The 27,916-nt window shown below is 36.1% G+C and overlaps 1 protein-coding gene across 3 annotated transcripts in view; it reads right to left on the bottom strand.

Moving 5' to 3' along the window:
* The window catches only part of LOC132358893 (sex comb on midleg-like protein 2), a 68,709-nt gene that overhangs the window by 16,799 nt on the left and 23,994 nt on the right, over positions 1 to 27,916 (bottom strand). For all 3 annotated transcript variants that reach the window (XM_059912150.1, XM_059912148.1, XM_059912149.1), the window contains 2 exons: positions 24,542 to 24,785; positions 390 to 601 (listed from right to left, as the gene is read on the bottom strand). In XM_059912150.1, coding sequence (XP_059768133.1) covers positions 390 to 601; positions 24,542 to 24,785 — 456 coding nt within the window. The remainder of the gene's footprint in view (positions 1 to 389; positions 602 to 24,541; positions 24,786 to 27,916) is intronic.

The following is a 27,916-nucleotide window of genomic DNA, read 5'->3' as shown; positions in this document are numbered from 1 at the left end:
AAGCCTTATATACTTTTTTTTTAAATTTTAATTAGGTATAGTTGATTGACAATGTTGTGTTTAATTTCTGCTGTATAGCAAAGTGACTCAGTTATATATCCTTTTTCATATTCCTTTCCATTATGGTTTATCACAGGATATTGAATATAGTTCCCTGTGCTATACAGTAGGTCCTTGTTGTTTATCCATCCTATATATAGTTTACATCTGCTAGTCCCGAACTCCCAATCCTTCCCTTCCCCTCCCTGCTCCACCTTGTAAAAAGCCTTATATACTCTTGGTACATTCCTAAAAGGCATCATAACACTCTTAGTAAGTCCTAAACTGTATGTTTAATAACAAGGCACTACGGAGACCTGTAATACAAATTCGTAGGAGATACAACTAACCTTTCTTCCTGAGTTTGGGCCTTTTTTCTTTGGTGTGATATTTTTAACAGTACTCCCCTTCTTGGGGACTGAAGTAGGTGCAGGTGGTTTAATCCGACTTGATTTCCTGATCTGCTGTGTTGGTAATATTACAGCAGTTTTCTGTGGAGACTTCATTGAACACTGGGTTGCTTTGGAAGAATGTGTTTTTGCTATATTCTTTGTAATAGGAACTGAGGGAAAAAACACACAACACAAAAATACAATTAAAATAAATGACATAATTAAGGTATTTTCTTCTTATGATTCAGAAGAAATTTAACTCAATCTTTAAAAATATTCCAAAGGTCATTCACTGAAAACCACTTAAAATAAAGGTACCATTTAAAATCACGTTTTAGGTATTTAAGATTTCAGGTTATCAGGAAATAGTCTGATTCTCCAGAAAAAATAAAGAGGCTTTTATAATAAGAACCAGTAACTTCCCACTTAATTAGCACAGTGAAAATTTCTATCAATTTACCTTTTGTCTGCTTCTCATATTTTTAGTCCTTGGCACAGAAAAGAGTTTTTCCTTCAGAAAATACTATCCAATTATGCCATATACAGGAATCATTTTGCCCACCAATATAGAAAAACATAACAAAGCAGCTACCAACGGCTCCTGCGTCATCTTTTAAACGCCAGGGGAATCCCCCTAACTAGATTTTTTTTTTTTTTTTAGTGGCTAAAATACATTATGTTCCTATATGTATGTTTAATAGTAAAGCTTCATAAGCCATAATATAGACTCTACATTAACGTTGTCATGGAAGGACCACTATCATGCCCAAGTGATTTGTATCTATCAGTTATTTGTAGCCCAATCAAAACAGTTTTAATATTTCAAATGAAGATTACCTGCCAGGTTACTCTTGTATATATTCATAGTTAAGTAAAAAGAGATATTTTTAGTATTAATCCCTTAATAATTTCATTAGTACAAAAAATGAACTTTACATAGTAAATAGTACTAACGTCAAAAAGTCTTTACAGGAGGAGCTGTATAAGTAAAACATTTATACATCTGTGCAAAAAAAATCAACTACTTTTATTTCGAGGGCTTCATTTTACAACTTGAAACTAATCTACCACTTTGCTTCTCCCATCCTCAAAGACTATGTGTAAATGTGACCTTCTATGGAGAATACCACATCTTCCCTGCAGCCTTTTTATCTACCTCTATCAATTACCTAGTCAAGAGGATGGAACAGCTGCCAGGGCAAATGGAGGACCACTTAACTGCCACCATCACTTTCCCCCTCCCCTTATTTATAGGAATTTACCTACTTACACCAGCCTCTGTTTAACTCTTTACCATCATCTACCTCATACTCCATGCCCACTTCCACTTTCTTCAAATAACTCTAGTAACCTAATTCACATTATTTCTTCTTACAGAGTCTCCCTGTTATCATCTTCAGGAATTTAAATGTCATACTTCTGATGCTCCATCATCCTGACCTCATCAATAGACAATTTGTGAAGCTCTTCTATCTCCAAGATAACCAACTGTGCTTCCCTTCTCCACCTCCAACTTCCTTACCTGTCATCTTTGCTTTACACCAACTGATCATGCTTTTCATTCTCATTATGAGATCTAGCCACAAGCCCTCTCCATTTTCATCCAATCTGCTAGCTTTCTTCTGGCTTTACTTTACCCCCTTATCAACCTGCACCCAACTGTCCACCTCCACCAAAACCCTCATAACTAGTATCCCTTACGTTATCACCCCCTGATCTTTGATCATGTCCAACATGTCAGCTCCAACCACTGAGTCACACTATCATTTGCTTTCTCTGGTCCTAAGCAAGGGTCAGTTCTCTCCTTAAGGGGCCAGAGAGTAAATATTTTAGGCTTTGAAGGTCACATATGGTCTCTGTCACACAATCTTCTTTGTCTCTCTCTTTTTTCAAACCCTTTATGAATATAAAAACTATTCCTAGCTCACAGGCTACATGGGCTAAATGTGGCCCTCAGGTTGTAGTTTGCCAACTCCTGCTACAGAACATTGGGATACTGTAGATCACTGTAACATCCATGCTAACCTCAACTGGGGTGTCACTGCTTCAACTCACTGATTTCCAAGTATGTTTCAATGGCAGAACATTTTCCCCTTTTTAAGTTCCCCTCTCCCTCTCACTCTATTCCATTCAGCAAATGACCCTACCGTCTACTTTATGAGAAGATTAAAGGCTATCTTTTGGGAGTGATCATAACCATCCCATTCCTCCATCTTAAAATACTTTTATTTTCATTCATTCTCATCTCTTCCTCTTATATCAAATGAAGTTTTCTCTCTACTCTTCTAAGCCAAATCCCCTTTCACTTTTGTCCTAATAACTATCTTCTCTGGTTCCTCTGGAACATTACAGTTTCAATGATCTCCTCTCTTCATGGTATTTAATCACTTGATCCCCAACTCCTTGCTCTCTCTTACAACCCTCATATATCCCTTATTTTGAAGTTTCCTTCCCTAGTTTTTGGTACTTTCAAGCCCTTGCATGAATCTTCCTTCTACTCACTACCACGATACAAAGAAGAATCGCCTATACTTCATACTTCAGTTTCCTTATTATTCTGGGCTTCCTTAGTCTCCTATAATAAGCTTTTCTTCCCCCAACCATTTAAAAAAAATTCTTTCCAAGGTAATGACCCCTTCCCAGGAATTAAAGCCAAATAAATCCTCATTCTCTTGACCAATCTATTCATCACCACAGTTCTGGTCCCCACCTTTTAATATATGGCACGAAGAAAAGGAAATAGATTGCGCTCTGGACCTGAGTTTAAATTCCTGTACTAGGTTAGTTTAAGACAGAACCTAGGAGTATAGGAGGTCCTCAAAAAATATTTACTAAATGAATGAAAAATATTTTCAACCTGCAAGCCAATGTTATACCTCCAAAACAAGTATATTTTATATAAAGAATTGTAACAAAATATTACTTTGTGGAACATGGCAAATGTAATGAAATCAATATTTGATCTAAAAAATTTGACATTTGATATTAATAAATCTTGGGACACAAAATATTTGAGCCATAGCTTCAAATATTCCCCCAAAATATAATATTCTATTACAATAAAACTCCTTGATGCATGGTATATATATATGTATGACCAAAGTAAGAAAAATGCGTTATAAAAAATTAAAAAGTTTTCACTTTAGAAAGCAAGCTTTTCAACGGCAAAGACTCAATTTGGTTCACTGCCATATCCCCAGCACCTAGAACAAAATACTTTTTAAACTACTTTAACTAAAGAGGAATGAGTAATCATTCAATACACTGAACAACAAAATTAAACTATATACATTATACATGTATTTTTATCTCTCCTCCAAAGAGCAATCATATAACATATACACACCATGCTAAAACTCTATTCAGTATTAATTAAACTATTGAAAAAGAAAATAGATTTGTTTAAAAGATAAGGTGAAAATTATATATAGCACTACAACCATGTGTTCATAGTGGTAACAAAGGGAGTAAAAACCTCTTTGAAAAAAGTATGTAAAATATACAGAAGGATGTGCTAATCATCTTTAATAAAAGTTTTATGTGAATACCTAACACAAAAGATACCTGGTTCCTCAGCTTATCTTCAGGTAGAACAGACAATGTTTGGGTAAGAAAAATGTCCAGGAGATATGAAGTTACTCAGTTATGAAAATGCAAAAGAAATGACTAAATCTTGGGAAACAATCAGAAGGCAGGAAATAAAGTCAAGAGTAGGCCTGGAAGCCTGGAACAGGGGGAACTGAAGAAAGAAAGGAGGTAGATGCCAACATTTACTGGCTACCCATTACATGCTAAGTGCTTCAATATCTGTTATTGCATGTAATCCTCCCAAATGTCCTATGAGGTAGGTATTATTCCCCACTTTATACCTGAGGAAACTTAGGCTCTGTGAGATTAGGTAACTTTGCCAAGATCACCCATTTGGCTAAGAGACTTTTATCTCCTAAGTGCATGCTTCTTCTAATATGCCACCTTGCTTTCTGTCCTCTAACAAAAAAGCCTATTAAATTCACTCCCCGAGTCAAAGTGCATGTGTTTTAAGAAAGAAGAAGAAGAAGGCCCAAAAGACAACCCTGTGAACTCCTATGATAATTCACTAGTTGCTAGGTGCTCTCTGACAGAGGAAGTCTTGGGTTTTTTTAAAATCAGATGTGGAGGCATACTTACAAGGAGAAAACATTAACAAGTACAGACAAAAACATGCTGGTAAAACTTTTCATGCCTGGGGATTTAACCTTATTTAATATTTATTGCCAAATAGTACTCATTAAATGTACGTTTCTGTTGATACATGAAGATGCTTTATTATTGAAAGATACTGCCTGCATTCTCTGAGCTATGAAAAGAGAGTAGCACATACAATTACCATAGAAAAGGAAATACACTTAGAAATGAACAGCAACCCCTATTTCCAGTTACTGTTATACATGTGCTGGTTTGGCTTACACATGGCTGACTTGAAGAGGAACTAAAATGGATTGGAGATATAAATTAATATGTATCTTGCTTTTGATCTAAAAAGACATGATAGAGGTATGGTTGCTTACTGTTCTCCAGATTTTTCCATCCACCATTTACTTAATACCTAGTGTGTTCTTTTTACCAATCTAGGCAATTTAGGAAATCCAGAAGAAATAAATATGGTCCCAGTCATACAGTTCATATTTTATATGTATATTTGTGTGTGTGTGTATATATATATAATTCCTATCTCCTTAAGTAGACAGATTTATGATTTCCTTCTCCTCAAATAGATTGAATGCTATATATATAACCATATGAAAACAAGGGCAGAAACTACTGTAAAACCAGATGCCTTGAATTTGAGGCTAGAAATAGACAAAATCAAAATATGAATAGCCAAAAATAGAAAAGCAAAATATGGTTTGGAAAAAACAAAATTGAGTAAAAAAGAAAAAAAATCTGTCACTGTAAACATTTGACTTTGGAAACTTTTTCAGACCGAGGAATTCTTTGCAAGTCATCTTCCTTATTTTTAAAAATGCATGTACAATGAAACTGTCATTATTCTAAGGATCTTTCATACTGGTAACTATAAAACCAAAGAAGCAACACAAGCCTCAATTATGAAAAACATGGAGATATCAACAGAGATGGTTACACCTAAACTATCCAACCTGGAGGCCTGGTATTCACAGAAACTCAGTCAAGGTACCCAATGCCCCTACCTGGAACTTTGCTCCCTGTTCCATAGAGCCCATGTTGCCACAAACTGATGGGTCACGGGCAGCAATAAAAGCCAAGGGGAGGCAGAGTCAAGTGTAAACCCTCTGAACTTCGTTCCTTCATTCCTGCTGCCATCCCACACCATAGCACTGGCCTCCTTGACTGGTATCTTCAGACACTACCCTATTTCTTCTCTCCTCTCCCCACACCTGTACCAGAGAAGCCACAATCCTATCCCAGAAACCTTGCTTTAGGAATCAAACGTTCATAACGGACAGAGTTTGCTTTACCTCTGAAACTAGCTTTTTGAATACCCAAGGACTATTACTGTCACATAAGAGTGACTTTACCTTTTCATAAGCATACTGACAGTCTTTTAAATGCACTTATTTCCTTATTTTTTGCAATAAAAAATCCTTTTAGAAAACCTCAAATAAGCTAAGAAAAACTCTTGAAGGAAACCACAAGGGGTAGTTACTAGTGGAAAAGGAAACAAGGAAGCATGCTCCTGACACTTATCACAGCAGGCGTTTTGGAAGGCAGGAGCTAGCTGAGGACTATGAATTTTCTCGGAAGAAGCAGGGTAGAGATCAGATGGACATCGAACTCTGGTACGAGCCACTCTTTACACCTATTCTCTCCCTTGCTTCTTACTATCTAGTGCAGAGACGCTGGCTCCAGAGTAATTACATTCAAATCCAGCTTTACCACATAATATCTATGAGAAATAATAGCTTGGGCAAATTAACTGAAATCTGTACGTGGCACATGGTACACACTCAATAAATGTTAGCTGTTATTATCAACACCATCACCGTCCCTGTCTCTATTCTCCCTCTCCCTTCCCAGATTCTGAGGGTGCTCCTTGCCTTCTTCCATCAATGGATTGGATAATGGGGAAACATTGTTGTCAATGCCTAACAAGTGGAAGAAAGAAGTTTCCTCCAAAGAAGGAACTCCTATTTATCTACATTATCTACAGCTAATACCTTCACTCCTTCCTTTTATAACCAAACTTCTTGAAAGACTAGCTCATGGTCACTATTATTGTCATTTTCTCATTTTTCAACCCTCTGCAAGCACACTTCAGGCACCTCTTTTTAGGGAATCTGTGTGCTAACATCACCCATAACCTCCTAACTGCCACTGACAATGATGCTTCTTCCTGATCTTATTTGACTTCCAGCAAGCACTAAACACTTCTTTTTAAAATTCTTTCTTGGATTCCACATGGCCACTCCCTCCTTGTTCTCCTCGTACCTCTGTCACTTTTCCTATGGTGTCCCCCAGGATTAGCTATCTTCTCCCTACCCTCATCTCAGTTTTGAGCACTTTGGTTCACACCCTTGATTTCAGCTACTGCCTACACATAATAATGATTCCCAAATTGTTCTCTTGCTCATTCAAGCATTCACGTGCCTACCTCCCCCCACCACATCCCCGACAGGCCTGTCTCAAGTTCCAGAGCTGTGTTTTCAATAGCTAACAGATAATCTAAATAGGCATCTCAAACTCAACATGTCCAAAAGGAGAATCATCATGCTTATCCTATATGCTCTATCTTGATGAATGCCATTACCTTTTTTTCACCAAATTACCAGAAGTCAGAAATCTTGAAGTCATCTTTGTACTCTTCCTCCCTTCACATGTCTAACCAAGCCTACCTCCTTTAAGTATTTCCTTGTTGTGTTCTTCTTTATGCCTGTCAATGACTTGGTCCAAGACCTCATGACTTCTCACATAAGCTACAACACTAGCTTCTTAATTGGCATTCCTGGCTGCCCTTTCCAATACGTACTCTATAGTACATCAGCATGACCTTTCTAAAATACAAATTGTATGTCACTTTTCCACTTAAAGATCTTCAGTGATGCCACATTACCCATATGCTAAAATCTGAACTCCTTGGCCTGGTATCCAAGGCCCTCTACATATCTTCACAGCCTCATCTCATCTCTTCCCCATCTATCATTATAGATTCAGCCATAATCATCTGCTTCAGATCCCCAAACATTCTGACCTTTACTGCCTTTGCAGTGGCTGACCCAAGAAAAGTCTTCCCTCCCTTGTCACTAGCTAAACTACCATACATTATTTGAAATTCTGCTCAATCACCAGCTCTGTAAAACTCTAGCACTAAGCTCCGAGGCAAACCATAGGATCTTAATGGTCATATATACCACACATACGGCATTTATCTCTACTGGCACAGATCTTATTAGCATCTTATCTTTACTTACACGTCTATCTGTCTAGACACACTGTGAGCTCCTTTAGGGGAAGGAACCATCTAAGTTCCATTGTCATATCTCCAACATCTGGTCTAGGGTTCCACTGTTATATCTCCAACATCTGGTTATATCCCCAACATCTGCCACATAATGGGCATCCAATAAATGTTTGTTAAATGAATAAGTGTTTAATATTCAAGTTTTGTCTCTGATCTTATATTATTATGGAGACAATTCAGGTAGTTTATGCATTAAATAGATGACCACAGCTTGATCACAACATTACAGATTTCTTGGAAAAATACGCTTCAAATACTAATCAACCAACTTAAAAATCAACTTCTAGAATACACTCCATTCAAAAATGAAGGCAGGACTGCAAGTCAAAACCACAGTGAGGTACCACTTCACACCCACTAAGATGGCTATAATTTTTAAAAAAGGAAAATAACAAGCGTTGGCAAGGATATGGAGAAATCGAAACCCTCATACACTGCTGGTGGGAATGTAAAGTTGTGCAGCTCTGTGAAAAACAGTTGGGTGGTCCATGAAAAAGTTAAATATACAATTGACATATGAACCAGCAATTCCACTGCTAGGTATGTACTCAAAAGAAATGAAAACAAGGACTCAAACAAGTACATGTATGGGCATGTTCATAGCAGCACTATTAAAAGTAGCCAAAAGGTGGAAACAGCCCAAATGCCCATCAATGGATAAATGGGTAAACAAATGTGTGGTATATACATACAATGGAATACTATTCAGCCATGAAAAGGAATAACTGATACATGCTATGACATGGATGAACTTTGAAGACATTATGCTAAATGAAAGAAGCCAGACACAAAATCACATACTATATGATCCTATTTACATGAAATATCTAGAACAGGTAAATCCATAGGAACAGAATAGAGATTGGTGATAACCAGGGGCAAGGGGGAAGAGGGAGTGGGGAGCAACTGCTTGATGGGTACGGGGTTTCCTTTTAGGGTGATGAAAATGTTCTGGAACTAGACAAAGGTGGTAGTTGCACAACACTGTGAATGTACTAAGTGTTTCCGAATTTGTGCATTTTTAAATGGTTAATTTTATATTATGTGAATTTCACCTCATTTAAAAAAAACACACTGGGGGAGAAAAGGGAAGAGAAATTTGTATACTTCAAATGAGCCAGAGACTTCACATATATTATTAAAATTTGTGTTTACAATTTTGTAAAGCAAGTATTATTCTCTCGATTTTACATATAAAGAAATAGAGGCTCAGCGAGGTAAGTAACATCCAATCCAGTATCACACATCTAGTCTAGAAGTGGTAGAAATGGGATTCAAATTCAGGTCTATCTCACCCAAAAGCCCACGCTCTCTGCTTAAACCGGGTACTATTTTTAATTAGTGAGGGAAAAAATGAAAAGACATGGTCTTTTAATTAAAATATTTTCTATAAACTTAATGAACAAAACGCAGAATTAAGTGGTTGGCTTAAACATTTTTTCAGGTTCAAATCTGAGGAAGCTTACATGTAAACAACAAAGAAAAATATTTAAAGTAATACTGAAAACAAACTATCAACATGCCCTTAATAATCCAGTGTTTTAGATGCTTCAGTTTTTTCAATTCTCTTGGCTGAATATAAACCCTTAAGGAAAAAAACTGCATCAAATATTGGAGTATCTTCTGATAGTCTTTCTTTACTCTTTAAATTTTCTTGTGGATTTTCTCTAATTCAAATATTTACAATCATAACACATTTTATATTTATCTATTAATTACTAGAATAACAGAGTAAGACTACTTAAGTAAATGGGACCAAACCAATACAACTCTGTGTACATGGAACAGAATACAACATATGCTTTTGAAGATGTCCTCAGTTGGTCTCAATGAGTCTTGGCAATGAACATTTCTGATTTTTTAATTAAAGTTTCCTAATGCTTATATACCAAAAATATTATCAGTGATTATATCCAGATGGCAGGAATATAAGCAATTTTTAGATTTTACTCATCACTTACCTTTGTTTTCTAAATGTTCTACAATAAATACCAATTTTTGTCATTAAAAATATAAAATGCCCCAACAAAGATAAACAACCTAGCCACTTTTTGAATAAGAATAGAACCAGTCACTCTAAATATTTCGATGTCTCTAAAGAAAACAATTATTCAACATAAGCATTATAATATTCTGTTTTGATAAAAAGCCATACAACTTTTAGACTAGCGTATATGTATCCACTAAAAATAACATTAGAAAAACCTACACAGGTTCACTGCATACCTATAGAGACCTTTAGAATCTACAGCTCAGTCTCCAGCAGTTTCAGAATTAAAGAGCAGACCCCCTCATTACCAAGGCAGAAATCTTTCAGAGAAGCTTACTCAGCAGAACATAATCATAAAAGCATCTCTACTGCCCAAGCAGTTGACCATCAGAGACATATGGTGCCTACCATTCATAGTAGCAGGGGCACTCTCTGTCCTGGTCAGATACCTTCCCACACCTCAATCCTGCCTCCCACAGGTCTCTGCTTATCATTCTTCCTTTTATCATTACTTAAAGACTTCTCTACCATACCACTTTTTTACTCTATCTCTTACTTGCCCAAAACAAACATAGAAGTCCTTTTTTGACCCCCACCCCTTGTTCACTTTAAAAGGTTTATTTGCTTTACCACTAATCACTACAAGGGAAAAAAAGTTACAAAGGAAAACAAGATCTCTAATTTTTAGTGGTAGCTATCCTGGTTTTTATGGAGACAGGACCTGTCTTTTCAAATTTAACCCTTGTTGGGCCTTGCAGCCAGTTACCTATTCTGACCTGAGGGCTCTGCCCAGTTCCCTGCTCATTGACCAAGAAGAGGTGGTTTGGTTGGCGTGGTGAGAGTCCAGTAGCGTGAACAAACCCTTAGTTCCTCCACTGTCCCTCCTGATTCTCCTTCATGAACCATGTAGGTTTCTCTCAACACGAAGAACCACAGGTTTACAGTATTAAAAACACCTTAAACATATAATAAAAGGTAACTTTCACATAAAAAGAAATAAATCATTCACTCAGAAAAATAAAGATCTCATTTAAAAGAGCTTGCTTTTGGGGTCTGAGAGAGCGTCTCCATTTGGGAAGTGCTGCTATGTCTTTTCCAGTAGCCTTCAAAAATTATGTCTGGACAACTAAACCAAAACCAAATATACTGAAAGGATCTGTACCTTTGAGTCACTCCTTCCCCCGTTTCAAAACAGGGCTTGGAGATCTAAGGTAAACAGATTAAAGAAGAGAGAAGAAATTCTTCATACACATACCTTATAAAACATACATTAATCTGCATAGAATATTCTATCTTAAGGTGATTTAAAACTTGTAAAAATGTTACTGGGAAAATTTTTCCAAACAAAATTGAAAGGATAAAGGATAGCTCTCTAACTTAAACAAATTACACAAGTCCAGTTATTTATCTCCATACCTAAGTGAGAATGCCTTTTTTCCTTGGCATACATACAAAATTAAAACAAGAAAATCTAATTTAGTAGAATTTACATTATTTTTCTACCCTGTTATATAATTATTTCTCATATGTATTTAGTCTAGAAAGGAAATCATAAAAATGCAAGAACAAGCTACAAATTACAATTCGAATTTAGAAGGGCTTTAAGAGTGTTGTTTTAAAAATATACTTGTTTTCTACTTTCGGATCATAGATGCTTTGTAAACCACTCCTGTCAGCTTCATTGGGGGTGCTTCCCGTGAAGATCATTTTATTTCACAATTACTACTCATATCTGCTCAGTTCATGGGAAACCAAGATTTTGGTTAAAATGACATTATTAAAGAAGATGACAGTTTCCAAAATCTTTACTATTTTAAGAAAGTTCACACAAAAAGAAGCAACTTCAGTTGTTTCAGGTCAATTCATAATTCACCTAACAAGACCAGCTTTTTTTTTTCCTTTAATTTATTTTATTGAAGTATAGTTGATTTACGATGTTGTGTTAGTTTCAGGTATACAGCAAAGTGATTCAGTTATATATATATGTATTCTTTTTCATATTCTATTCCATTATGGTTTATCAAGCCTGAGCTTGTAAAAGTCACTCAATTTTTAAACCATAACGTCTTTTTTCTTATTGAATGACTTCTATAGAGTGACTTCCATTATGCTCCTAAAAAAAACATAGCAGTCACCACTATAATTTCCACAAAACACATTAAATGTATTGACACAATAATTAGTAAAATATGTTATCCACATTTCTATATCATAAAAGTCCTTTTAATAAGTCTCACGAAATACCAGTGAAAAATCATGTCATATTCCTCAAAGCTATAGAAAAATATTTGGCAACTTTTGATTACAAACTGGAGATTTAAGTGATCAAGTTTGACTTACAATAGGGTTGTTCCTTTCTTATTTTAAACCATTTTTATCGTGGAAACAACCAAAATCTGACTTTTCCCTTGTACTGTAAAACTGTTTTTAGAAGTGACTAATCAAATAATAGTGCCAACAATTTCAGCACATAATATTTAGAACAAAATAGAGGATTTTTTTTTATATAACAGAAATGACTGGGATATTTAATATACAAAAGCTAACAAAGCAGACAATGAATTTCTTTAACCACACTTCAACTGCAATAGAAAGAAACTTTTGGGGTAATTCCTACCTTTAGAAATATTCCAGAGAAACAAATTGTTGCTGTATTTACCACAAGGGTGATTTAGGTTCCATTTGATAGCCTTTCTCCTCTACCAGGAATAAAACTGCCTTTCTGGAGAAAGCGAGTTAACAACAAAGCCCATGTTGCTGGAGCAAGCCTGAATTTCTAGCAAATGGGATGAAGCTATTTGCATTTGTTGGTTTGGGGGGGGGAGGGGATTAAGAGGGCTGCTAAAGTAATTCGCATATTGTCTGTGGGCTGTATAGACAGTGATCATCAGTCACCTGCTCAAACTTCCTTCACTCCTGCCTTCAGAAAAGAACCAAAGGTTACCCTGGGTCAGAGAATCTGGAAACAAATGAGAAGACATGCAAAAATCTAACTGCCAACCCATTGCGTCTGTAGACAAAGTTATTCCCGCTGGACCACATGTCCTAAAAACCAAGACACTTTAATAGTCTCAAGAGAACTTGTTAAAATATATCATAGAACAGAAACAAGAAAGAAGCTTCAGGCTCTGCTTGCAATTACTGCAGTATTTAGCTGAAAACAGAAAAAGGACATTTGTTTTTTTCTTCAAGATACTTCTTTGCATCATAATAGCTGTCTCATTTGCACAAGCAAAACATTTGTTCCAAGCTGTACATATGAAAAAGAAAATATCAGCTGTTTAAAATTTCTTGGCTTTTGAGTGAATAATTTGGGTTGATAGCATTTCTACCTATTTCTTTTATACCAAACAGGAAAAGTACTAAACATACTAAGCATATTAGTCTGTATTTTATTTTGAGCTACATTAAGGGCAAAAATCTAAACAAATACTCGAATGTTTATTCAGAAGCTTTCTGATAGGACTGATACACCTCGAACTTTTTACAGCCTTAATTTTATGTACCTCTGCTACTTTTGACCCACTATAACACAGAGAAAGGAAAAGTGCTGCTTTATGTGGTGTTTACTGAACACACACAGTCATATAAAAAGAGGGAAAAATTTGGTAAAGATATGTCCGAAAAACTATAAAATCTTAATTTTAAAATTTAGAGAGAGGTGAAGCACAAGTTATAGAAACCACATACTCCTCTGGTTACCCAAACAAAGAGCAAAAGCAACCATAATTTCTGGTTTTGTTTTTTTTAAAAATGAGAATGAGATGGGGGGGTGGGGAGCAGAGCTACTTCTTGTTTGCACATGGAAGCTTTGAAATATTTCTCAAAAGACTAACTTTGAAAAAGAATATATATATGTATAACTGAGTCACTTCGCTGTATAGCAGAAATTAACACATTATAAGTCAACTGTACTTCAATAAAACTTTTTAAAAAGACTAACTTTTAAATAGTTCCAAAGGAAAATGTTACGTAGGAGAAAATAAGACTGCAATATAAAATGACTAATTACATTTTTTTAAAAGATCAAAAGTTTAGATTTTAAAACCCACTCCTTAAAATTTTAATTAAAAGCTAAACCATACACATGTGTGCACGCACACACGATGTAAAATAAACCACCATTCAAAGAAGCAGCTAACAGTGCCCAGGCTAATTATATTTAAAACCTATTTTTCACTTTAATCTTAAGAAGAAAGTTCCTACTCATACAATTTATGTCTGAATTAACAACAAAGAAAATCTAATATTCCAGTTCTATCAATTATTCATAATCAGAAATGTTTTACAAAGTTGTGAAGGAAATGTCATGTTACCATTGAGTTCCACTTGGAAATTAAAGCTGTTTCCATGAGAGGCAGGGGGTCAGGGACCCAAATAAACTGAAGGATTTTTATCAAGAAAAGAGTTAAAATGATCACTGACAGGATATGGTGCCACTAGACAGGAATGCTTGGCTACACCTTTCTGATTCTAGGTTTTCCCCTCCTCTGCATTTCCCTTTGGACCAGAGGAATTCCTCTATACCCCTGGGATCCTGCAACTTTATACTCTAAGCATCTGGAAGCTTGCTGCCCTCTTTCTTGGTTTGTATGGTCACAAATGCTTAAAGGATTAGACTACAAGATGACACTTCACACTAGTGTGGGTCATTAATTTATAATCAATGATGCATAAATCTGAAACTACGTTAAATAAAACTAATTCATTAATGTTTCAGAAATTATATAAATTTAAAGTTTAATTTATATAGTTAACTTTAAAAGTATTTAAGTAGCTTTAAAGCCAGGTAAAATGGTTTATAATATAGCTATATTTATAAAATGAAACAAAAAACTTTGAATATCCCACAATATTAGAAAAAATTTAACATTGGGTCAAATTTTTAAAAAGAATCCTCTGCTTCTGAATTTCCCCAATTTCTCAGAAGACTAAAAACCTACATTTATTGTGTTTATAAAACAAAATAGTAACCTATTTGTTTACAAACTTTCCCAAATAAAGACAGGGAAAAGAAAAGTTTTTAAAAAAAATCATACATAGCCTTTAAAATAACAGGTGTCCCAGTTCTGATGCTAAGTTGCTGGATTCCAAGTCTTGTCCTTCATGTATTAAACATGTGGACTTTAATGAAATGACTGGCTATAAATTCCTATGACTGTATATGCCAGAGACAAAGGAAGGGCAATATGAGAAGAAACCAATAGTTAACCAATAGTTTACTGGGCATTCCTAAATTTCTATCATTTATTTAGAGAGAACTAAGATATGAGATACAAAGGGAGGGGGAAAAATCGAAACAGAGAATAGCAAGATCAAATAAATTTTGCAAGAAAAAAATCTACAATGAACTTTGTTTTAGTTTACTTCACTCAGCCTTAAGTTGCCAAGGACACAGCAGCACACATACTTCTTTCCTCTTTCTCACCAGACACCCTGTGCAGGTCTCTAGAATAAATCTGATGAGCTGTGACAGCACCAACCAGAAGTAAAGAGCTTTGAAAGACTGTAGAGTCATTAACAAGAGCCAAGAAAGGAAAACCTAAATAAACGAGGAAAAAAAGCCACTCAGCTTGCTTTATTTTCTATTGAAGGTATGTTTCTCAGTGGATTTTTATACCAATGATAGGCCTGATAAGAACTTAGCTGTTTCTGATTATAGAATTGTTAACACCAGCAGAAAAATTGTTAGAAAAAGTTTTAAAGTAAATTAAACCTTATTACTATTCTTGAAAGGAAAACCAGTAAAGCTTAAATAAGGTTTTTAATGTAAAGTCAAATAAAGTAGCACTCATGGAAGCCTCACTACATTTCTTTAAGAAACTATACTAGTGAATTGTCTTTAGTCATTAATTATTTGAAAAGGTTTTATGTGCTGCAGTCTAAAAAAAAAAAATTGGAAAAGCAATTAAACAAAGGTCAAAAAACAAACATTTCCAATGTGTTTAAGAAATATTCAAAACAAATGAAAACAATAGATTTTTTTTAATTCATAAAATTCAATTGATTTAATATTATTTGTGCCTTTTAAAATTATTTAACTCTAAGGCCCTTAAATTATTTAATATTCAAGTCAAAAAATTTAATATTTCTGTACATTTTCTTAAAAGACCATAAATAACATTAAAAAGCAAACGACCGAGAAAAGGTTTTTACTTTTATGACAAAGGGTTGATATGTGCAATAAATGAAGCACTCAAACAAATCAACAATGAAAGGAACACTCTAAGAAAAAAATGGGAGAAGACAATTAGGAAAATGCTAGAGGAATATTAATGGCCAAAATACATGGAAAGAAAAAGATTCAACCTCACTAGTAATCTAAGAAATGAAAAATTTTAAAATAACATTTTTAAAATTAGCAAAAATAAGAAGATAATGCCCAAAGTTGACCAGAGAAGGAAAAAAACATTTTCACCCACCACTGAGGGGGAGTGGAAGTGAGTATACCTTTCTGAACGACAATTTGTCAGCCTTAGAAACGTACCCTCTGACTCAACAAACTTATTCTATGTAGATAATTAGAGAGGTATGCAAAGATATATTCTTCATATCATCTACTTTAATAACATAAATCTTGAAACATTCTAAATGCCAAACAAAATAGATGTTTGGTTAAATAAATTATGGTATAGCCATACAATGGAGTAAAAAACAAATAAAATTGAATTTGTAGGGATATATTTCACATGGGAATACAGTCACAAGATAGCATGAAAAAGTAGGCAAGAAAGTGGAATATGCAGGATAATCTCTCTTCAAACTGAAACTGTTAATTAAAGATACAAATGTAACATACCAATACACTCTTGTTTAAAAAAAAAAGGCCACAGATAAAAGCAAAAGTCCCCATTACCACTTCCTTTACCACCCTATGCCCCTTTTCAGAAATTATCACTGTTACAGATTTGATATACCGTATAGCCTTTCAGATCTTTTCTGTGTATTTATATACATATATCTACAGTTAAATATAGAAATACATACTACTTGTTTTGTCTTAACTTAATGGTATTATATTGTATGTATGGGGGGGTTGTTTTTTTTCAATTAATACATCTTGGAGAGTTTTCTTTCTTAGTAAACAGGAACACTTTCATTCTTCTAAACTGTTCTATATGATTTTAAAGAATAAATACACCATAACTTAACATTATTCTACTGATTTGGCTGTGTGCGTGTTCTTAAGGTATATGTGTAAAACAAAAAGAAAAAAAGGCACTATGAACCCAAATATAGATAAAACTGTTTGCCATGGTTATCTCTGCATGCTTTTCTCAACTCTTTCCTTTGAACATTACTTTTCCTATTAGAGAAAAATGATTTAAAACTAATAAAAAATAATTTAAAAATATTTGGCTTTCAAGAATATTTCACATTATATCTAAGAAATGATACTTATATATTATAGCTGCCATTTAATGAATGATATATTGGCTAAAGTAAATGTTTTCTCTACTCAAAAAGAGTATTTCACTTAGTGTAAGCAAGTACAGTACTAACCCTATTAATCTATCTGCAATTAATAAGCAATGCTTGAAAAACAATCAAAATGAATCATATATGCAACGTTAAGTATCAACTAACAATCTTTAACCATACTTTTCCCAGAATCCTAAGGTTCTTCTGGGGATTTCTGTGAATCTTTACAAACCAGAATGTGGCACCAGTGGGCACATCTTTGTTTCTACTCTACTGTTTCCAAATTCTACCTTGGCATGGGTTGATTTATTTGTATTCAAAAAGTAGTCATAAATGATACTACAAAGCTAAGGTAACCAAAACAGCAATGGTAGGGCACAAAAACAGACACACATCAATGGAACAGAATAGAGAGCCCAGAAATACACCTACAAACCTACGGTCAATTAATCTATGACAAAGGAGGCAAGAACATACAATGGAGAAAAGTCTCTTCAACAAGTGGTGTTGGGAAAGCTGGACATCTACACGTAAATCAATGAAATTAGAACACTCCCTCAAACCATATACAAAAATAAACTCAAAATGGTTTAAAGACCTAAATATAAGACATGACACCACAAAACCCCTAGAACAGAACATGGGCAAACATTCTCTGACATTAATTGTAGAAATATTTTCTCAGATCAGTCTCGCAAAGCAAAAGAAATAAAAGAAAAATAAACAAATGGGACCTAATCAAACTTAAAAGCTTTTGCACAGCAAATGTAACCATCAACAAAACAAAAAGACAACCTACAAAATGGGAGAAAATATTTGCAAATGATGCCACCGACAAGGGGTTAAGATCCAAAACAAAGAACTCATACACTGAACATCAAAAAAACAAACAACCCAATCAAAAAATGGGCGGAAGACTTAAATAGACATTTCTCCAAAGAAGACATACAGATGGCCAACAGGCATACGAAAAGATGCTGAACACTGCTAATTATTAATGAAATGGAAGTCAAAACCACAATGAGGTATTGTCTCACACCAGTCAGAATGGCTATCACCAAACAGTCTATAGGGACTTCCCTGGTGGCGCAGTTGGTTAAGAATCCGCCTGCCAATGCAGGGGACACGGGTTCGATCCCTGGTCTGGGAGGCTCCCACGTCCAGGAGGCTCCCACACGCTGTGGAGCAACTAAACCCATGCGCCACAACTACTGAGCCTGTGCTCTAGAGCCTGTGAGCCACAACTACTGAGCCCACGTGCCACAACTACTGAAGCCCATGCACCGCAATGAAGAGTAGTCCCCCGCGTGCTGCAACTAGAGAAAGCCCGTGAGCAGCAATGAAGACCCAACACAGCCAAAACTTAATTAAGTAATTAATTAATTTTAAAATCTATAAAAAAAAGTCTACAAATAATAAATGCTGGAGAGGGTGTGGAGAAAAGGGAACCCTCCTACACTGTTGGTGGGAATGTAGATTAGTGCAGCCACTATGGAAAATAGTATGGAGGTTCCTTTCAAAACTAAAAACAGAGCTACCATATGATCCAGCAATCCCACTCCTGGGCATATATCCGGAAAAGATGAAAACTCTAATTCGAAAAGATACCCGCACCCCAATGTTCATAGCAGCACTATTTACAATAGCCAAGACATGGAAACAATCCAAGTGCCCATCAACAGACAACTGGCTTAAGAAGATGTGGCATATATATATATGTGGAATATTACCCAGCCATTAAAAAGAATGAAATACTGCCATTTGCAGCAACATGGATGGACCTAGAGATTATCATACTAAGTAAGTCAGACAGAGAAAGACAAATATTGTATGCTATCCCTTATATGTGGAATCTAAAAAATAATACAAATGCATCTATATACAAAACAGAAACAGACTCACAGACATAGAAAACTCATGGTTACTAAAGGGGAAAAAGGGGGAGGGATAAATTAGGAGTATAGGATTAAAAGATACAAACTATTATACATAAAACAGATAAGCAACAAAGATTTATTGTATAGCACATGGAACTATATTCAATATCTTTTAATAACCTATAATGGAAAACAATCTGAATATATATATATATATATATATATATATATATATATAACTGAATCACTTTGCTGTACACCCAAAACTAACACAGTATTGTATATCAACTGTACTTCAATTTTTTAGAAGTACAAAAACAAAATGAAAAAAAAGTAGTCATAAAAAATGCTTCACAATGTCAAATTACTTGTGACATTTGAAATCCTTAATAATGATAAAACAGTTAAATTATAATATCCAACATTTAAAAATTTTCACAATGAAAGTAAACAACTTATCATTTGTATCTGTGTGGTTTTGCCAAGATTCAACAAAACCCACACCTAGAATTATCAGAGTGAAAATGAAAACATCAAAGATGACATGAAAATATTAAAGTAGCTAGAGAAAAAAATGACATTACTGTCAGAGGAAAAATAGAATGACAGCTGAACTGTCAACAGCAGTGAAAATCAAAAGGCAAAATAATGATACCTTCAATGTGCTGAAAGAAAACAGCTGTCAACTTAGAATTCTACACCCAGAAAAAATGTCTTTCAAGGAAGGAGGTGAAATAATGACATATTCAGATGAACATAAACTGAGAAAGCATGCCACTAGCAGACCTTCACTAAAGGAAAGTCTCAAGGATCTACCTCAGGCAGAAGAAAATTAATCCCAGATGAAAGGGATTAAGGAGGATTCCTACTAAGGAGGAATAAAGAGCAAAGAACACGTTGAATATGTTGGTGAATCTCAACAAATATTGATTACTTAAACAATAATAGTAATAGTTTATAAGATTACAAAAATATATAATTAAAATATACAACAGTAATAACATGAATTTGAAGGGAGTAAATAGGTAGAGTATTCTAAGTTCCTTTTATTGTCTTAGTGCAGAAGAAAGATATTCATTTCAGACTTCCTTGAAGAAAGCATGTTAAAATTCCTAGAGTATTAAAAGAACGGAAAATATAGTGTATAACTTCCAAACAAGAGGGGAACAAATGGAATAAGAATAAATAATCCAAAAAAGGGTAAGAAAGGAAAACAAAACATAGAAAAGGCAAGACAAATAAAAAGCACAAAATAAGATGGCATACTGAAAACCCGATATATCTGTGATTACAATAAATATAAATAGATTAAAAGCTCCAGTCAGACTGGCTGACTGGCAAAAAAATAAAAATCCGACTATTTGCAAGAAATACATCTCTTTAGATTAGGATAGATAAAGGCTGAACATTAGAAAGAGAAAGAGAGAGAATAAGAACACCAACCAAATAAAAGTTGGTATAACAACAATAACAAAAAGCTGGTATAGCTACATTAATACAAGATAAAAGCAGACTTTAAGCTAAAAAAAAAAACAAACAAAAAACATAAAGAGGATTACTACAGAAGGTTCAATGGACCAGAAAGTTATGAGAGAATTCAAATTTGTACACACCTGATAATGGAGCCAGAAAACAGACAGAGCATAATGTAAACACTAGAAGAACTACAAGGAAAAACAGACCCATAATCATAATGGAACCTATAGGGGAAAAACAATTTGAATAAAAGCAAACTTCTCATCAGAAACCATGGAAGCCAGAAGGAAGCTGCACAACATTTTTCAAGTGCTGAAAGAAAACAACTGCCAACCTGGAATTCTATATCCAGCAACCACCTTTCAAGAATGAAGGGGGGGGCTTCCCTGGTGGCGCAGTGGTTGAGAGTCTGCCTGCCAATGCAGGGGACACGGGTTCGAGCCCTGGTCTGGGAAGATCCCACATGCCGCGGAGCAACTAGGCCCGTGAGCCACAATTACTGAGCCTGCGCGTCTGGAGCCTGTGCTCCGCAACAAGAGAGGCCGCAATAGCGAGAGGCCCGCGCACCGCGATGAAGAGTGGCCCCCACTTGCCGCAACTAGAGAAAGCCCTCGCACATGAAACGAAGACCCAACACAGCCATAAATAAATAAATAAATTAATTAAAAAAAAAAAAAAAAAAAGAATGAAGGGGAAATAAAGACATTCTTAGATGAAGAAAAACTAAAAATTTGTTGCCAGCCAACATACCCTAAAAGAATGACTAAAAGAAGTTCTCTAAACAGAAAAAAAAAAATGATAAAAGAAGGAATCTTTGAAAATCAGGAAAGAAGAACGAACAACTGAAAGGGCAAAACTGTGCATAAATACAATAGATTTTCCTTCTCTTCTTGAGTTTTCTAAATTATGTTTTATGATTGAATCCAAAATTATCACACTGTATAATGCCACTCTCAATGAATATAGAGGAAATATTTAAGACAACTATAAATGGTAGAGGGTAAAGGAACATAAATTGAGGTAAAGGTTCTAAATTTCACATTAACTGGTGAACTGTCTAGTGGGGTAAAGGACAGAGGAGGCATATTTCTGAAAGTATTGAAGTCACATTTTTAAAAACACTTTGCATCTCCTATTTACTCCTCAACTTTCTAAATCTGTTTTTTCAAGGAAGTCTAGCAACCACGCTTTTACTTAAGACCACTAATGAGCTCTCTCTCTTGAGTTTTATGTTGCATTTGATAGTGTTGAATACTTATTTGCTTAAAATCTTTCCTCTCCTGTTGTTGGGGGAATCAACCTAGTGCTTTGCCTACATTTATATACTTTTTCTCAGTGTCCTAAATTGAATTCTATCATCTACCCATCTCTTATTCTTGTGTTTCTCAAAGTCTGGGCTTCAAACCATGTACAATGGAAACACCTGAGCCCCACTCCAGACCTACTGATTCAGAAGCCCTAGACGTCAGCATCAGGATATCAGCCTTTTAACAAGCTCTCCCAGGTGATTCCAGTGTGAGAATTATTGTTTTAAATGTTGACCCACAAGGTTCTGTGGTTGATCCTCATCTACCGCCACCGGTTACACATGTATAAATAAAATCACACGCAAAACTTCCACCACTCACTGCTATCAACAGGATGTGTAAGCTGCCCACCTCCACACCAACTCCCCCGCCAGCACCTATAATCCCACCCGACACAAAGCGTATTTATTTGAATGAACGTGATGATTCTCAAACCTGCTTTGTCAATCAAGACCTAACTCTTTTAGGCTTCATACCTGCATGTACATCCATCCAATGGACATGTCTACCTAGATGTCCTAAATTACCCTGAATCAGTTAGGATTAAATTCAGCTAACAGTAACAGAAAAGCCTAAAACAGTGGTTTATATAACACAGAAATTTATTTCTCTCAAATAATAGTCTGGAATAGGCTAGTATAAAAATTCTGCTCCACAAAGTTCTCAGGAACTCTGGCTCCTTTCTGCTTTCCACTTCGAAATGCCTAGAATACGGTCCCCATTTCATAATCCAAGATAGAGCTCCATCCAAAACAACCACATTCCTAGCAGCAGGACAGAAGCAAGAAGAAGGAAGAGAGAATGGTACATTCACTTCTCTGTAACACACTACCTGTACTTTTATCCCACTGACAAGGACTTAAGTCTCACAGCCATAACTAACTGCTAAAAAGGCTGGAAATCTAGTCTTTATGTTAGGCAGCCAAACTGCGTTATTAAGGAAAAAAATAGGGAGACCAGATACTGAAGGACAATATCATTCTGGGCTACACATTCCAAAGTTACCATGTCCCAAACTGAACTCACCAGTTTTCAGAACACACTGTGCAATTTCACACCTTTGTGATGTGTCCACCCTACCTTTATTTCCATTCTGCCTGGCAAACTCCTTCTCCTCTCTTAATACTCACATTGTGTGTCTTTTTGTGAAGCTTTACCCAACCACCTTTCCGCCAGCCTAAACAGACCAGATGTCTTTCCGGCACCTTCATATCTAGCATACATCTCTAGTTTTACACTGCTAATTCTGTATTGTATTTTTTTTTAAAGTCTATCCCTCCATTCATCCCTCTCCCACTAGAAGGTAAACTTCTTGAGGGCAGAGACTATGCCTTATTTTATTTATTTATTTATTGGCTGCACCACAGGGCTTGTGGGATCTTAGTTCCCCGACCAGGGATTGAACCCATGCCCCCTGCTGTGGAAACATGGAGTCCTAACCACTGGACCGCGAGGGAATTCCCATGCCTTATTTTAGTATCATACACACATAAATCTGTATCACACTAAATTTTACAAAAATCAACCATTAACATCTCTTTCCTAAAATTATGGCAGCAGGGAACCAAAGAGGTACCTAACAAAAAGATCATCATGGTAGGTAGTATTGTAGTATAATGGGATGTGTTAAAGTTCCAAATTACAGAAGATTCTAATAGCAGTTACAAGAATAATACGGCTATGTGCTCATACCTAGCCACTGCCCTCCTCCACCACACTACCTACTCATTTGCTACACCCATCTTTTTTTTTCTGGTATAAATAAATAAATTTAGTGGGGTAAATTTTAAGTATGTTTACATTTGATTCCACTTATAAGTTTACATTTAACTTAGGCCAAATGATTGGGTTCTGTGCTTAGACTCCACTTAAACCTCAGCAGTTATTCCATCACAGAAGACCAGGTTAGGCATGTCTATGTCCTTGGAAAAGTCAACCAAGGAGCTTCAATATTTTGATGACTTTTCTTTGAAAGAAAATATCTAGACTAGATGACACTATATTCAACTTGGGAAGCACATCATTACAACTGATAAACACATGACGGAAATAACATACTAACCTATGATGGCTTCCACAGTCAAAAATTTTTACGGACATGTAGATTTTACTTAACGCTATCAAAGTATCAATTTAACTTGAAAAAACAACCAAAATCATGTAAAACATGTATATAACACTTGTTATGCCCAACCTTTAAAAAACTATCTTCAAGATACAAACAATGGAATGCCATGTGTAATTTTAAATAGACTATCAACTATAAAGGTACCTGAGCACCCCAAAATGTTTCTAGCAGCAAGGCTTCAATAGTCTAAGTGTGACTTGTAGCTTTGTCCATATTCCCCAGTGTGGACTGTCAATTCAGACCATGATGTTGTGTTGGCCCTCAAAAATTCTAATTGTAAACTTTTACCTCCAGTTCTCCAACCTGGACAGTACCCTCGCTGTTCTGCCTGCTGCTCCTCAGTTGGACATGAAATCCTACCCTCAATGCCAAGAGCAGTTAGATCTAACTTCAATAAAATAAAAGAACATGTATTAATTAGTTATTATCTTACCATGAGTTCCTGGTGGTTGTAATACATCTCCTGTCAGGCGACACCACCCAACTGGGAAAATATCTCGACAATAATACTTGCACCAATAATCAAAAGTTCCACTCCAGCCATCGAATGTTATATAAACTTCATCTCCTTTAACATTTCCAATAGTTGCAGGGCAGATCAGATAAGGGTTCTTTTTGTCTATAGCTTCAAGTTTCATTCCCACTTTAAAAGTATTTACAGGTGGCTTTGGTGGTTCCTACCAAAACATTAAAAAAAAGTTTTCATTGTTAAAATGTATTAAGAAGCATTTGCTCAATTGTATTCTTACAACCTTTAGCAACCAAAAATTAAGCTTCATGTTTATCAATTAAATACAGGAAGAAACAGTTCTCACAGATTCCTCTGAAACTCTGCTCTACAATATCTCACTTACTCTGGAGCAGAGCCAAGAACCTAGAAGAAAACAAAACCAGCCTGATAGTAATTCATTCATTCATTCACTCAAGAAGTATGTATTATATACTATGTACCAGGAATTTAGCATTCATAAGTGAACAAAAATATCAAGATCCCTGTTCCGGTGGAGCTTATATTCTAGTAGTGGTGGTAGCAGGGGTAGGGGAGCCAGATAGGATGAAGGGGAGGAAGCAACAACAAGAAATTTTAAAAGAGAGAGTCAAACAAACCTAAAAATATATAAATTATAGGGTATTTTGAAAGATAGTAAGTCCAAAGAGAAGGAACAGCAGCAGATAACATCTAAAAAAAACCTCAAAGTATAAAATGCAGATACAAGAACATGAAAGTCACACAAGTCTGGAGTCATTTATGATATGCAATCCAGAAACAAATATTTAAAAGTATTCCTTAAGGACTTCCCTGGTGGTCCAGTGGTTAAGAATCCACCTTCCAATGCAAGGGACGCGGGTTCGATCCCTGGTCAGGGCACTAAGACCCCACATGCCGCGGGGCTTGTCCTGCTCTATAGCCCACGTGCCACAATTAGAGACAAGCCCACGCACCACAAGGAAGAGCCCGCATGCCACAATGAAAGATCCCACGTGCCACAACTAAGACCTGACGCAGCCAAATAATAAATGTTTAAATAAAAATAAAAGTATTCCTTAGTTACAGAAAGTTAAAGCATGCAAATGCTAACAGGATTCTTAGAAAGCCCAAGTGCTATGTTAAAAGCAACATCTTTTTTTTTTTTTTTTCAACTTGCTTTTTATCCTAGTAAATGGCACCATCAGCAATCCAATCACCCAAGCCAGAAATCTGGAAATGGTCCTAGACCTGTGGTTCTCAGCCTGACTGAACATTAGAATCACCTGGAGCCACACTGCCAGCGCTATTGATTAAATCAGTCTAGGTGGGGCTCACGGCATGTTTTAATTGCCCAGATCCAAGGATGAGAACCACTACCCTAGATGCATCCTTTCCCCCTAACACAATCAAAGACCACAACCTGCCAATTCTACCGCCTAGATCTTTAGAATAACGATATTGAAAGTTAAACCTTCAGGGGACTTCCCTGGTGGTGCAGTGGTTAAGAATCCGCCTGCCAATGCAGGGGACATAGGTTCGAGCCCTGGTCCGGGAAGATCCCACATGCCACGGAGCAACTAAGCCCACGCGCCACAACTACTGAAGCCCGCGCTCTAGAACCCGAGAGCCACAACAAGAGAAGCCACCGCAGTGAGAAGCCTGTGCACCGCAACAAAGAGTAGCCCCTGCTCACCGCAACTAGAGAAAGCTTACGCCCAGCAACGAAGACCCAACGCAGCTATAAGTAAATAAATAAATAAGTAAGTTAACCTTAAGGAGTGCTTATTATATATATATAAAAAAAGGTAACCTTCAATTGTTTAGTATATGCCAGGCACAGTTTAAATATTTTCCATATATTCATTTAATTTTCACAACAATCCTATGAAGTCAGTGCAATTATTATACCCATTTTACAGATGATAAAACTGATGCACAGTGGCCTAAGACTATACCATAAGTATCAGAGCTAGATTTTAAACTTAAATAGCCAACTTTGTGGAACACCCTACACCCCATCATCTGCTGGGCCAACTCCAACTCATCCACACTTCAAAGCCCAATTCTCCTGGTCTCTTTAAGGCTTCCCTGACCAATGCATGCCCACTCCAAGGCCCACCAAAGAGGTGATCTTGCCTTCAACTGTGAAACTACTGTTAAAATGTGTTCACTCCTCTGAGACTTCCCCGGCGGTCCAGTGGTTAAGACTCTGCCTTCCAATGCAGGAGGCGTGGGTTCAATCCCTGGTTGGGGAGTTAAGATACCACATGCCGTGGGGTGCGGCCAAAAAGTTAAAAAAAAAATGTGTTCACTCCTCTATGAGACAAAGGGATTCTTAAAACCAAGTACCACATCTTTTACATATTGTTATTTCCAGCACAGTATCCAACAGTAAGCATTTTTTAAATGAATGAACCAAGGAATCACCTGGAGAACAGTAAATGAGCTCTCAACTAACTCTTTCACCAAGATATAATTTTAAAAACCTATCTGGTAGGGGCTTCCCTGGTGGCGCAGTGGTTGAGAATCTGCCTGCCAATGCAGGGGACACAGGTTCGAGCCCTGATCCGGGAAGATCCCACATGCCGCAGAGCAGCTAGGCCCGTGAGCCACAATTACTGAGCCTGCGCGTCTGGAGCCTGTGCTCCGCAACAGGAGAGGCCGCGATAGTGAGAGGCCCACGCACCGCAATGAAGAGTGGCCCCCACTTGCCACACTAGAGAAAGCCCTCACACAGAAAGGAAGACCCAACACAGCCATAAATAATAAATTTTTTTAAAAAAACCTATCTGGTAGATTGGTTCCTTTTAAAAATGCCTCCTTTACTGTAAAGCAATTATACTCCAATAAAGATGTTTAAAAAAAAAAAAAAGCCTCCTTTAAACCCATCTCAACGTCCCGTGCTTTCTCTTTCCTTTAGCCTTGCAATCTGAAAATTCCTTAATTCTTAGCCTTCAAAGTCCTTTTAGTTGCATATTCTTAATATGATTCTTAAAAACCACCCTGAAAGTCAGCAGGGCAAAAGTTAGACTGATCAAGGATCAAAGTATTTGATAAATAGCTGGTAAGTAAGAAGCAGAGTCACATACTGACACTTCATGAAAGGGCCAAAGGTCCGTTATCACTTATTACATATGGAAAGAAGCGGGGGGAAGATTTTACAAAGTATAACCATGGAGGTTGATATATTTGTGCTAGACATTCACAGAACGCAAAAAACATTCAAGACACATATAAGGATCACAGGGCCTTACACTGTCATTGAACAGAGTAAGACTTTCCATAGCAAAGTGAACTAAGATCAAATGGCAATATACATTTTCTGCTACAAAACAGATT

This window comes from Balaenoptera ricei, unplaced genomic scaffold, assembly GCF_028023285.1.
Source record: "Balaenoptera ricei isolate mBalRic1 unplaced genomic scaffold, mBalRic1.hap2 scaffold_528, whole genome shotgun sequence".
NCBI classification, from domain to species: domain Eukaryota; kingdom Metazoa; phylum Chordata; class Mammalia; order Artiodactyla; family Balaenopteridae; genus Balaenoptera; species Balaenoptera ricei.
The sequence above is the reverse complement of the archived record's forward strand: the minus strand, read 5'-3'. Positions and strand labels throughout refer to the sequence as shown.